The sequence below is a fragment of the Seriola aureovittata genome, chromosome 5 (assembly GCF_021018895.1).
Source record: "Seriola aureovittata isolate HTS-2021-v1 ecotype China chromosome 5, ASM2101889v1, whole genome shotgun sequence".
Classification (NCBI taxonomy): Eukaryota; Metazoa; Chordata; class Actinopteri; order Carangiformes; family Carangidae; genus Seriola; species Seriola aureovittata.
In genome coordinates, this window is record NC_079368.1 from 26,071,051 (window position 1) to 26,084,684 (window position 13,634).

At 42.4% G+C, this 13,634-nt stretch overlaps 1 protein-coding gene across 5 annotated transcripts; it reads right to left on the reverse strand.

The window, feature by feature from the left end:
* Positions 1 to 398: 398 nt before the first annotated feature.
* On the reverse strand, positions 399 to 12,920 carry lzts3b (leucine zipper, putative tumor suppressor family member 3b). Of its 5 annotated transcripts, none has more exons than XM_056377151.1 (8): positions 12,682 to 12,920; positions 9,027 to 9,983; positions 7,678 to 7,920; positions 7,189 to 7,356; positions 6,182 to 6,310; positions 5,241 to 5,432; positions 4,758 to 4,988; positions 399 to 3,625 (listed from the first exon to the last, which is right to left on the reverse strand). In XM_056377151.1, the coding sequence occupies exons 2-8, from the start codon at positions 9,864 to 9,866 to the stop codon at positions 2,492 to 2,494; spliced, it is 2,937 nt and encodes a 978-aa protein (XP_056233126.1). In that variant the 5' UTR covers positions 9,867 to 9,983; positions 12,682 to 12,920; the 3' UTR covers positions 399 to 2,491. The 5 variants fall into 5 exon arrangements, with proteins under 5 accessions (XP_056233126.1, XP_056233125.1, XP_056233123.1 ...); XM_056377150.1 differs by having other exon boundaries at positions 7,450 to 7,920; positions 9,027 to 9,858; positions 12,724 to 12,919; XM_056377148.1 differs by having other exon boundaries at positions 7,450 to 7,920; positions 12,724 to 12,919.
* Between the last annotated feature and the right edge of the window lie 714 nt (positions 12,921 to 13,634).

The window sequence follows — 13,634 nt, forward strand, 5'->3', positions numbered from 1 at the left end:
TTATCTTCATTATACTTCATTAGCCTAAAATACCTTTAGTCGAACATGTTATGAAGACTTGTAAGAACAGTAACCCTTATACTGTATGAATAATGGTTCCACACCTTTTTGGTTTGCGACCCTATAAAACACTGCTATGTTGCATCCCCCTCTTCACAGGTTGCATATGTTTATAGATTTTATACAGCCAGGTCCAGTGGTGGAAAGTACATCTACCAAAGTACATGAATTTGTTAAAAATATTTCTACAGTGTGGTGTAGTTACTTCCATATCAGTTTAAGTACCATATCTGAATACTTCTTCACCACTGATCAGGTTAACCCGTGAGATTTACTCATCATCAAATCTTCAGATTCTTAACCACAGGACAAGTAATTTTTTCAATGACAAAAAGTGCTGAATTATTCACATATCTTTATTAGTTCTGCTGAATTTTAACAAAGGGGTGGTTTTAATCAAGCCAGAACAGTACTAGTAACATAAATGCAAACAATAAAATTGAAACATGTATAAAATCGGTAGCATTTTGTTCTCTCAACAATGCATTACTGTAACTACATTTATCACCTACATCAAAAGGAACATCATTTTTGGACAGGGTTGCTATGATTGCACCATTATGGTAGGCCAATAGGCTATCTACACAGTTAAAAAAAAACACATAAAGGAAAGCTCAAATGGCACATATTTTCTCTGTCAGTTCACCATAATATAATAACAGTAATAAAGATGATAATACTATGTAATACCTTAGAGATAAGTTAATATTCTTGAGCAACATCTTTGTATGCTGGCATAAACAACACATATAAAAGCCATGATATTCACATCTGAATCTACTGTACATCATAACTTGTGTGTAGGACACTACATAGTGCAGTTAGCCTGAATGCTCCCTTTAAAGATGCAGACTCCCCACTTTTATGATTTTTTTTTTTTTTTTAAAACTTCCTTCTCTTCTGCTTTGTCTAAATGAACTATACAGAAGAAAGTAGAATTTTCAAGGATATACAGACTCCCTCAGTTTGAAATTTCAGCCTCACTGCTCTTGCGTCAAGCTTTGATGTACATTTTCCTGTACTTGAAGAAAATCCCTTTGCTCTTAATATATCTTCACTTGCTGTATTGCCACTAGTCCCTCTCTCCTCAATCTCATAAGCTGAAGCTTTTCATATGTTTACACACATGCACACACCTGCTTGCGCACATACACTCTCTCATACACACATTTACAATCTATAACTATTATAAGTATTTCTTTCTAGTATATCATACATTCTATAAAATGTTTTTTTTTTTTTTTTTTTTAACTTTGGGGATACCAACTGCTTTCTCACATTTCTTGGCTGTGAATGCACAGAGTGAATGACACAATTATCATAATAACCAAATTCAAATTGTGTGCTTCCATTCACATTCTCTTTGCAGCTCAATGAGAAGAAATTTGAGTTGGGTAACGCTGTGAAAGCTCTGTAATGACCTCTAGCGTTCGTTTTTAGTCACAGCAGACACAATCTGCAGTGAAGGCGCACCAGGAGCTCCCACATCTTTAAACTTATTCTATATCCAGCTTGGGTTGATTATCTGCTAAACATATCTATTTAATTCAATTTGTAGAAAATATAAACTCTGTTGGTCTTAATGATGTGTTTAAATGGGTCATGTATATTGGACCCTGTGCATGATACGACTTAAAAAATGAACCAAGAATCAGTCTGTGTGACCTTTAATGTCAACATCCGCTGGGATCTAAATGAAATAGTCCCACCATGTGTAATGATGTTGTGTAACTGGTTTGCTGATATTATAATTAAAGCACTGAAAATAATAATCATACTCTTGATATTTTTTTATCATCTATTCCAAGCATTATTTATTCTCTTATACATGCTGGAAAGAATGGAGTAAGGCGCTCTCTGGCCAAAAATGCAAGTTAACATCACACACTCTGACCACTAATTCTACTTTTACATTACCAGTGACACAGACTTACAATGAATAAATACCGCATAATATTCTTGTTGATCATTTCTGACAATATCCCTGATTGTCTTGGTCCTTTTCTAGCATGGGCATTAAATGACCCCTGTAGTAGTGCTGTAATCTAAAAATTGTCATTTAACAAGATGTGTTTCTGCCATCCATCAGTATGGCACACTTTTCATGAACACTGATTATGCATGATGTAGTTGTGTGCAACTAGAGAGAGAAAGGCTGCTTAAAAAGTTGAAAAATGACTGAGAGCTTGACTGTGATTCACTTTCCTGTTAAGTTGATCTGCTCGTTACTGATAATGTTGGATTTTACAGTTGGCCTTTGTTGCTGTTTAGTGTCTATAGTTGCTCTGAAAAGTATGTCAGACTGTACTGATTTATTCTATTGTAGACTGAAATGATTTTCTACTGTATGCTCAAGTGGTTTTGTGTGAGAGGCCTTATCACTGTGTGTGTATTAAACTTAGTATTTTGTGACCGTTTCATGGAGCTGTCTCTATATCTCAGTGGACTCTATCCTCTCAAGCCGTGAGGGTCCTGCCCAGGGAGGGGCAAGCTGGTGGAGAGAAGGAGGGCCCTTCTGGTCTTCACAAGGAGGGGACAGGGTGAGGGCAATGGGGGCAGAAATAGAGGGTGGGGGCTGAGGAGACAGAGGTGAGAGGGCTGGTGGTGGAGGTGGAGAACTGGAGGAGGTGGGGGAGGTGGTGGTGGTAGTTGTAATAGTGGTGGTGGTGGAGGTTGTGGTTGGTTTGGCTCCCAACTGGCTCATACGTTTTTCCAAAGCTTGGTTCTTCTGCAGTGTTTCCACATAGCTGAGCTGCAGCTGTGCCTGGTATTTCAAAACCCGTTCCTTCTCGTCCTGCCAGGTGTGTCGTTCCTGGTCAAAGTTGAGGGCCTGACGTTCCCGTTGCTGCCGCTCCAGCCGTAATGCAGCCTGCAGCTGCTCTAGCTGCCTGCGCAGCTCCCCTGCTTCATCCCAGTGACCCTCCCGCTGTGCCTGGTGGGCATCCTGACGCAGTTGTACCTCCTGGCAGAGTTGTGCCTCATGACGTAGCTGGGCCTCTTGACGCATTTGAGCCTCATGGCGAAGCTGGGCCTCCTGACGGATCTGGGCCTCCTGGCGTAGCTGGGCCTCCTGACGGAGCTGCACCTCTTGACGCAGCTGCGCTTCTTGCCGCAGTTGGGCCTCTTGACGGATTTGAACTTCATGCCGGAGGTGAGCCTCCTGACGAAGCTGGGCCTCCTGACGGAGTTGGGCCTCAGGCCGATTTTGGGCATCCTGACGCATTTGGATGTCCTGCTGCATGTGGGCGTCTTGTCGCTGCTGCACGTCGCGCCATTGAGCTTCTTCACGTTGCTGCCTCTCCTGTCTCTGGGCTTCCTGCCTTTGGGCTTTAGCCTCATCACTCTGCAGACTCAGCAGGGTGTCAGAGGTGGGGGTGAGGGAGTTGGTTGAGGGCTCAGTGGGGTTACGTGGGCAGTGGACAGCTCCCCATGGCGGCAAAAGTCCTGCAGCAGCTAGGTTAGGGCTCACAACAACTTCTGCTCCTCTGCTCACTTCATTCAGAGCACGCTTTAAACTAAGCACCTCTGCCTCAAATACACCCAGCTTCTCTCTAAGGATGGACACCTGAGGAAAGGAATAGGTATAAGTTATCATGGAAAGTTTATTTCAGTTTTAAATGTAGAAGATGACAACTCACTGTCTGTGTGCGCTGATAAAAATGGCATCTGATAATTGCATAAATTGTAAATTCTACTGATCAGAAGAGTATTGCTCTTAAACTTGCTGCCTCTTTAGTAATAAAATGTCCAACATATAGTGTCTGTAAGCTGCTTATGGGCTCATACAGTACAAAAGAAAAACTGTTGCAGCTGTAATATATAATGTTGCCCAATCCCCAATTTGTCCTAGTCTCCTTGCCAAGTTTTTGGAATCCCTTCGAAGGATTTCTAGGATTAAATGATCAACAATCTAGATTAAGTGGTAAGAATCCCAATCCTGCAATCTCACTTGCTGTAAATTCTGTTTTGGATTGTAATCAACATTGTATTGTTGTTTTTGTAGACCCCTTCTAAAGCCTTTGACAAAGTCGACCATTCCCTGCAGCTACACAAGATTTTCATCATAGACCTAGAATTAAATAAGCCTTAGATCCCACAGCTTGTGGTACGTTTCCTGCATTTTTGGGTCATGTATGATCACCATTTTTTAAATCTGGTCTTGTTCACCATGAATGATGTTTTGTCCGTAAATACTAATGTACATTTCTACACTGATAACATAGATCAGATTTTCAAACCAGATATAAAAGGCAGTTATTGGCATCAAATTTGGCTGGCTGATTAGAAAAGCAAATATCCTTTATGTATCTTAAATGTATATTGCCAAAAGTCAAAAGAATCAGAGTTGTCTGTGTAGATTTGGTGATTTAGAGTGGAATAAAACATAGTGAAAGTTTTCAGACACTGGGCTGGGATTGGTTTTCATTCACTTAAAAACGGTGACAGGGTTTTAGTAGAGACACTTACAGGGGATTTTATGTGCTGTCTATACTGAATTATGGGATACCTTGAAGCCTTATGTTTGGGTTGTAATGCTAATTCAGAAATCTGATGAAGAACCTGACAAATGGTAAATGCTTTTTTTTATTATGTTTGGAGACTGTTTTAGAGGATTGTTAACTTCTGTACATTATTCATCTGTTGGTGTTATTTGTAATCCCCAGTCCTGTGTCCTAACTAAAGTGTGATTGACCTACCTCTGACAGAGTCCTCCTCAGCTCTCCCTCACACTTCTCCAGCTCCAGACTCTTGGTGCTATAGGAGTCCTTCAGGCCCAGCATGGCCTCCTCCCGCTCCCTCAGCTGGGCATTGAGCTCTTTCAGCTGGCCTCTCAGGGCCACCATCTCTCCCGCTCGCTGGGTCACTTCAGCCTGACTCTCCCTCAGCTGCTGCTTCAGCAGTGAGATCTCTCCTGCCTTCTGACACACCTGTGGCATAAGGAATGAGCAAGTGGGTTACTGGTATTTACTTATTTATTTTTAGTATTTAAGTGCTGTAGTAAATATACTCCCTATCCCACTGCATACAAGTGGGTTGTGTGTACACACAAATGTACAGAAATTGGCAGCTTCACACATACCCTTGTACTCAGTGCTTCACTATCCAGTTGACCATGATGCAACCCTGATAACGTTTTACTGAACTAGTTGAGCGCAAGAACTCATATACTGATATCTCACCTCCCACTTAGTCTCCTCCAGACGAGGCAAGATGTCAGCCTGCTCCTTCCTGTAATCCAGACATTTCCTCTCCAGCTCCTCTCTCTGGGCCAACAGAGCAGCCATCTCCTCCTGGAGCCTCCTCTTGTCCTGGGACAGACGGCCGATCTGGGCCTGCAGGGCAGTCTGGGAGCGCTGAGCACGACGCGTAACCTGCAAAAAAAAGGAAACATACAGGTACAGTGTATGTTTTGATGGTATCTATCTATATGTACAATTTATATGTACAGACCCATCTTCTTGTACTTGAAGACATGAGATTCCATAACCCTAAGTGTTGAATATCTGGGACAGATAAAAGTTAAATGTCTTTCAAACCAGTTCTGAAGCACAAAACATCCCTCTTCATATCCACGTGTGTTTGTCAGCACTGCTTCTTCAAAAAGCACATCATCATACTTGATGCTTTCGGTGTAACATAATTTCAGGAATCTGGCCAATTTTATCACATGATCATAGATTCAAATATTAAAGTATATATATATTTTATTTTTATTTTTTTGGGAAATAAAGTAATGCAGAAAAAGTACATTTGTGGACCATATTGCTTTACATACCAATAAATACTTTAATACCAATTTAAATACCAAATAGCCATTTCAATAATATTAAATATTAAAATAACACAAGGCTTTTTAATTGTTGTTTGATCACTCAGAGAATGTCACTTTAGACACAGGATACTAACCTCCCAATTTCTCAAACTTTTAAAATGTCTTAAGAATGAAATCAAACTTTTCAACGTTTTCCAACTTTTTTTCCTGCATCTACCTGTGGTGTATTTAACCCAGACATCAGTTTTTGACCACTTTCTTCCAAGATTTCACACGGGTTACATTAGGACACAAGCGCAGTGGCACCTTGCTGTTGTTTTGTTGGATGAAAGTATGTAGTGAGTTCACCTGCTGCAGGCGTGAAGCATAGTTCTGTCTGAGCTCGTCCATCTGTCGCTCCCACACACGTTGCTTCTCCTCAAACACCTGAATGATTGCTGCCTCACTTTGGTCCAGGTTTCTGCGCATATGCTGCACCTGGTAGAAAAGAAGAAGCCATTTAAATAGTAAAAGTAGAAGAAATCCAACTTGGATAACTAAATGTTGGATTATCAGTAATTAGCCTTTTGTAGTAAGCAGCCAAAAATACGGCCCAAGGTAAAGGTTTGCCAAGAAGAACTAGCCAACTGTATGAAGGCCATATGTTTTTTTAGTACTGAGAAATAGTACAGAAAAGTTTTTAAAATGTAAAGCATTTATTTCTCAGATATTTAAAGCAAATAAAAATCAAACTCTGAAAGGTTTTATTCATCCTATACCACAGCTTTGCTTCACAAGAACAGTTTGACAAGACAAAAAGTGACAATAAAGTGCAACTTGAAGCTCTCTGACTTATACACATTATTTGCTGGTTGAATGCTTAAGAGTACGTTTATCGTCCAAAACTGAACAACAAAGTTTGATGATGTTAAAGGGTCACACAAAAAAATAATTCTCACTTGTGGTATCTATCCATACAGAGAGTCTGCCACACTGCCCATTTTTTCTTTTACTGGTTTAGTTCAGTTCAGTGGCGAAAATAATTCACCCCCCGGATTTTCATTCATGAACAACTCTGGTCAAAACAAAATTATTATGTATTTTCTGTGATTATGTCAGTTTTAAGTACAGAGTTTTACATTTACTTTTATACATTTGGATTTTGGACATTTTTGCACATGAGGTGTAATCCAGACCGCAGATCACAGAGAAGCCTTTGAGAGCAAAGTGCCACAATGCTCACTTTCATGTTCCACCTGACACAAGGGCTACAAAGTGGGCAGGTGCATGAAGTAACATGTAACTGCATACTGTGGATGGACGTGCTCCTAAGTACAAAACAGCAGCAAACTACACATTTCTGAGTGGTGTCTTACCTCTTGCTCTTTCTCCCACAAGCGGTCCTCGAGGTCCTGGATGATGTCATCAGAGGAGGGGGAGGGGCGTAGAGGTGCGGGGGCATCGCTCAGGTGGCTCAGCCTCTGATAGGACGAGGAGCTCTTTCCCGAGGAGGACCGGCCACTGTCTGAGGCGCTGAGCCCGTTCTGGAGGAAAGGAACCACATCCCAGTACATTAAAGACGATAACAGCAATGTGCATGAAGCACCAGACTGAGTGAGTATGGATGATGACAATACCTGGTAGCCAGGCTTTTCCAGCTTGTCCAGGCCTGCAGCTGCCCCAGCCATGCCCAACCTGTTGATGTGGCTGGTGGAAGCACTGAGAGGCCCCAGGACTGCCGGGGGCCCACAACCAGACCCTGAGCCTGTGTAGGTGGGCAGGCTGGTCAGGGAGTTTCTCCCTGAATCGGACATCCCTCCCTGAACCACTTCATTACCATTTCCCCCGCCCTCACTTCTGCTCACCCTCACTGGGCTGTCCTGGTCCAGGAGCAGGGCCTCTGGGACCTCTCCTGATTCTCCTCCTCCTCCGTCCCTGCCTCTCCTGCCTCCTCTGCTCTCACTGAACCCTTCACTCCTCGCCTCAGGCTTGCCCTCGCTCCCAGCCCCTCCTGCCTGGCCCACCAGGTTCTGCATGGAGTGGAAGCTCTTGGGAACCACCGGCTTGAAGGCAGAGGGACGAACAAGGCCTGAGTTGTTCTGCATCGCCTGCGAAATAGATGGAGGACGGGAGGAAAGAGAGACAGTAAGAGAAAGATACTGCAGTAAAAGTTTCAGTGATAAAACTCAGCATTGTGATGTGTTAAGCATAATAACACATGTTATGATATTTTTGGAACTGCTTGAGATGCATGTGATTTATCTTTTGAGGCACATTAATCATTGCAAACAGGTATGTGGCAGATGGCATAAATCACATTTTTAAAGGATTGTTTTTAGATTTTTGCAAGTGTGTCTTAATACAATACTGACTTGTCCATGATCTGTTATTGGTAGCTATATTCATTCCTCCTACTCATAGTGGCTAGGAAGTAAACCCTCCAGTGTAAGAGACTGGGGTTGACGGTTCTCCCTCTGTGCAAAATTGCATTCTGAAGTTCAGCCAAAGCTGATATGTAACTTCAGCAGTCTGAGATAACCGAATAAAGACAGTATCTTCCGAAGTTATAGTATTTTTAGTAAAAAGTTCCCTCTTGTTGTCACTAGCCGTCCATCACAGCTCAGCAAGGAAACACTGTTCTGGAAAAGGAGGGAATTAGACACAAAAGACTAATTCTGGAAGGTACCAAAATGATTTGGCTAATTCAGACTGCTGAGTCAGCATATCAAATTCCCTCTTTGTTTGGACAGTTTCCTTGCTGAACTGTGATGAGGGATTAGAGGAAATTATAGACTAAAAACACTTCGTCTAACCCTTCTGCTACTGTTGAAGCCACACAATAACTTTGGCTGAAACTTAAGAAGCATTTTTCAACAGAATAAGGAATGTGAATTTTTGTAATTTATATCTGAATTGGAATTGGAAGGGATCACCTCAGGGCCAGTATGGAGAACAGGAATTCTTTCAACATCCATGTAAGTATGCCTATTGAACTAAGACAGACTTGAAAGATCAGGACCTACTCTTTAAAAGTTTCAAATGTAAATACATATTCCACCCTGGTGGCTCCCAAACTTCTTCTTGCTTGTATTTTGGTTTTCACTATTTCCTACTTTCCTACTAATCATTTTGTGACCCCTTAGATTGGATTTACATCCCCATTTCAGGATGGTGATCCCCAGGTTGGGAACCACGGTCCTATATCTTGAGGTACCTGCTCCAGTTTTCCCGACACTGGCAGGATCTTGGGCGGGTTGTGGTTTGGAGGGTTATGGCTGGCTGGATTGTTTTCACTGTCGGCTCTGGCGGCTGCCATCTCTCTGTGCTGGTGTTGGTTCATGCCAACGCTGTTCTTCTCATTTCCTCCACGGCCCACAATGTTCCCGCAAACATCAAGACCTGCAGCCTGCATCTCCCTCTCTCTCTCTCTCTCCAACCTCTCGTTCTCCAGCCTCTCCCGTTCCCTCTCTCTCTCCCTTTCCCTCTCTCGCTCCCTCTCTCGTTCTATCTTCTCCCTCTCGATTCTCTCTCTTTCCCTCTCCCTGGCTCTCTCCCTCTCCCGCTCCCTCTCTCGCTCCAGCCTCTCCCTCTCCACTCGTTCCCTCTCCCTCTCCCGGTTCCTCTCCCTCTCTCGTTCCCTCTCTAACCTCTCTCGGTCCCAGTCTCGGTCCCGGTCCCTGTCTCTCCCCCTTTCACGCTGCCTCTCCCTCTCCCACTCCCTCTCCCTCCTGCCCGCTCCATTGCCACATTCCAACTGGTTGTTGTTGGACGGGGCCGCCATGGTACATTCAGTGTTGGTAGAGGAGGCTGTTTCGGTGGGCCGGTCAGTCCCAGTACAGGTCCCAGTCCCGATACTAACACTCCCTCGTTCATCGCTAGAAGCCGTCCCGTCTGATATAGTCGCCGGGGGGCGGGGGAGCCGTTCAGCGCTGCAGCTGCGGTCGGCAGGGCAACGGCGAGAGAGAGGAGGGGCACGGGGCAGGGTGGTCCTCGTGCCCACAGACTTCATGGCAAACTCCTGCTCTCCTGCCACCCCACTGCCAACACTGCCCATAGTGGGGGTCAAAGGTCAGGGATTAGAGGTTAGGAGTCAGGATTGGGGAGGGTCACAGATACATTTGGAAGTAGTGTGGGTCATCACAACCTAATGCAGGTAGTGGGGGCACACACACTAGAGGAACACAGAAAAACGAAAGGAGTTATACAATATTGTAATTGCATAATGGCTAGTTATACAATAATAGCTAATGCAGAATAGATTCCAGCCCACATACAGTGGCAGCGTGGTCCTCCCACCATGATAAAAATGAAAAAGGTCAGATAGATAAAGTCTGGACGACCTCGTGTATAAATAAAGTGTAAAAAATAAACCTGTCCTCCAGTTTAATGATGCCAATAGAAACAAAACGGTGTAACTTTTTGTTTCTGTAGTTAACAGTGAGTTATTTTTGAGTTTCATTGTGTAAAACCGTGCCGTTATAAGGAATGAAGAGGTCACTCACACCTATGCAGTTTAACTTAAGTACACTGAGTTTTGTTTCCAATAGCATTTTTAGAACTGGAGGAGTTTACATGTTTGAATTTTTTGTGGGCACAAATAAAGAACCACCTGCATATAACATGCCTGATACAATACAAAACTACAGCCTTGCAACAAATAATAAATACATATGGGAATAAAACATTGTTATTACAGAGAACTATTTTGTGATTCATATATGATATGACATTACATATGTTTGGGGTCTATAGACCTCCTGCCGTCTAACTCTTATCAACAAACTATAATAAAGCTCTAATAAGAGAGATCCAGATTGACTTGTTTGGGATTTGGGAGGGTTAGCGCTCTGTAAACACCAATCACGGATACATGTATATATATATATATATATATGAAAAACCATAGTCTCTGAGACCCCAAACAGAGGTAATGTGTCATTTTCTGTAATAGTTCAATATCAGGTTTATAAGCTATTCTCTTAAAACTTTGAGATGTCAGGTGATAAGACAAGCGCTAACCATGCTTTTAGAGTTGTTTAACACATTAGTGTTATTAGTCTAGGGTAAATTTTGAAGCTGTAGACATTGGTGGTGTGTGTGGTTGCTTTACAAAATAACTGGATCAAAAGAAATATCTATTGCAGGGCTGCTGTATCAGTTTGCATGAGGCTACAGTGCATGAGTATTCCTGCTAATGTGCCCATCCTCTGAGTTACACTCAGTTGCCAGTTTATCAGGTACACCTGGCTAAAATTAATTAAATATAATACAACAGCCCTGCAATAAAGCTTACCTTCTTAACAGTTACAATATTCTTTTCTTTTTTTTTTAGATTTTTTTTAGAGTTGATTTATTTATGTTAATTTTTGAGGATGTAGTTTTTGTGCTGTTGTATTGTGTTATACTCAAGGCCAGGAGTTGTCTGTGAGTCAGTTATTTTGTGCTAATTTGATGAACTGCAATTTAGTTTGATCATCTACACCACTAATCTCAATAAAAACTGAAATGGTAAATGCCTAATGGTTCTTGCATTAGAGGTTCTTTCTTACACAGGGACCCTGTATCAAAATCTACTACAGCATCTTTACTATTTACTATACTATTTGTTATGTTCCCTGGAGCACATGCACAATTAAATCTGTGTTTAATCAAATAATCACAGGCTAACTGACAGTTGAGATATACTGGTTGGTTTCTGGGGCACTGTGGGCTCAACAGGGGCCCACAGCTCATTTTCTCCCACAGCTCCCTAGCAGGTTTATCTGACCCTGGTTATACAGAATAGTTGTAATATTTAGGCTACCCTTATTGTTTGTAATTACAGTATGGACAAAATATTACAACCACCTCCCAGGATAAAGGAATACAATTCAACAGCACCATAAAAAACACCCTCCAAAAAGTTGAATCAACACTTCTCAAAAATAGTTTCCTCCTTAGCTTGGTGTACCTAATAAACTGCAGTCTGTCATTGTGTTACTTATGGGCTGAATTACAGTGATTATAAATTACTCCCCTTTTTGCTGGGGAACCCCAGGAACCCCCTCAAGGACCCCTGGGGGACCCCACTTTGAGAACCACTGGTTTAGGTTGCTGACCATATAACCGCTACATCTCCACCTGAACCACTCACTGTCAGAACTGACCACACTAGTTTTATTTAGGTATTCCTAATAAAGTGGCAACTCTTGCTACACACACACACACACACACGTACATATGTAAGTGCGAGAATAAGAAGCATGTGTGGTTGCAAAAATAGATATCTAGGCTATGATGTTTACATGGCTATAACACTGAATTACAACGTTAAGCATTTAAGAGCTTGCTCACACGTGAACATACACATCATCAAAATGTTACACTAACATATCACCCTGGTTTGTTATAGATACATAGATAGATAGATAGATAGATAGATAGATAGATAGATAGATAGATAGATAGATAGATAGATAGATAGAATATGCAGTCATGCCATTGCACCTCCCCTTCTCAGCCCATTTACTAGAGGTTTACTTCCACTCGGGTGAATAGTAGTAGTAGTAAAATACACTGCCTATCTATCTACTGCTCTGCCTCATTTCCCTCCCCTCACGACTCCCTCTCTCTCCCTTTTTCGCTGCATCCCTGGGCGGCAAGGGCGGCTTTAGCAGCATCCGCATCAAGCCCTGAATCGACTGCGCTCCCAAACAATTACTCGCTAGGCCTGAGACAAAAAGAAGAAGAAGAAGAAGAAGAAAAAAAGAAGAAAAAAAACAAAACAAAACAAACGCACGACCCTCGCTGAATAAGAAATAAATAAAGCTAAATTAAAATGCACAGCGTCATTGACATTGACGACGAATCATGCAGTAGCTTTGATTTACCGATTGTAGCATCCTGGCGATCCATCATCAAAGGCTACTCACTATTTTGCAGCTCGGCGGTTTGTAAGATGGCAGCTTCAGTAAACAATATTGTCACAAGACAGCAACGTCAGTCCTGGTCGGCCGGGCTCTGAATTATCCTGCGATGTTACCGCGGGTCGGTAATATTAGGGATGCTGTCTTCGACCGCTGTCAGCGTCGGATGCTGATGATGGAGTCGGTCGGTTGATACGCGCATCAGCTGAGAGACACACACCCACCTCTGGTCCCGCCCCTCCGGCTGCATGATACAAACGCCCCCTTTTGGCATTCATCCAGTGGTCTCCCTCGGGAAAAGCCTATAGAGTCATATACAGTCCCCCGGATGGATGGATGGATGGATGGATGGATGGATGGATGGATGGATGGATGGATGAGACGTTGAATGGAAATAGTAGTGACGCGAGATGCATCACCGGATTAATGCTTTGTGTTAATAATGCTGTATTTATTTAATTTTATTTATTTGTCTCAATGGTCATTCTCCATTTCACAGTTCATTTGCTGCTTGAGTAACAGATCATGACAGACTCACCCATTCTGAAGAAAGAAACATATGATACTTCACTTTGTTTAACCACATGTTTTTTTGCAGCACAACAAGCTCACTGACATGTAATTTATCACCATAGGAAGCTGTCATAGTAAACACGTTGACAAACAGTTGCCTATAGCCTGTAAACATCTGGTAGACACAGAGTAACAGAGATTCATTCATCGGAGTTGTGTTTCTGAATGTAAAATCCAATATTCACTCTCTTTTTCTAACTCTTCAGCTGCTAAAAACTCCAGCACAATATAAACGAAAGCAGTTCAGGTCTTATAGAAATCATATTGATAGAATCTGGGGCTTTTGGTGCCCCTGGGCAGTTGCCCGCTTTGGTTGGTATTCCAGCCTTGGTGAAAACTACATA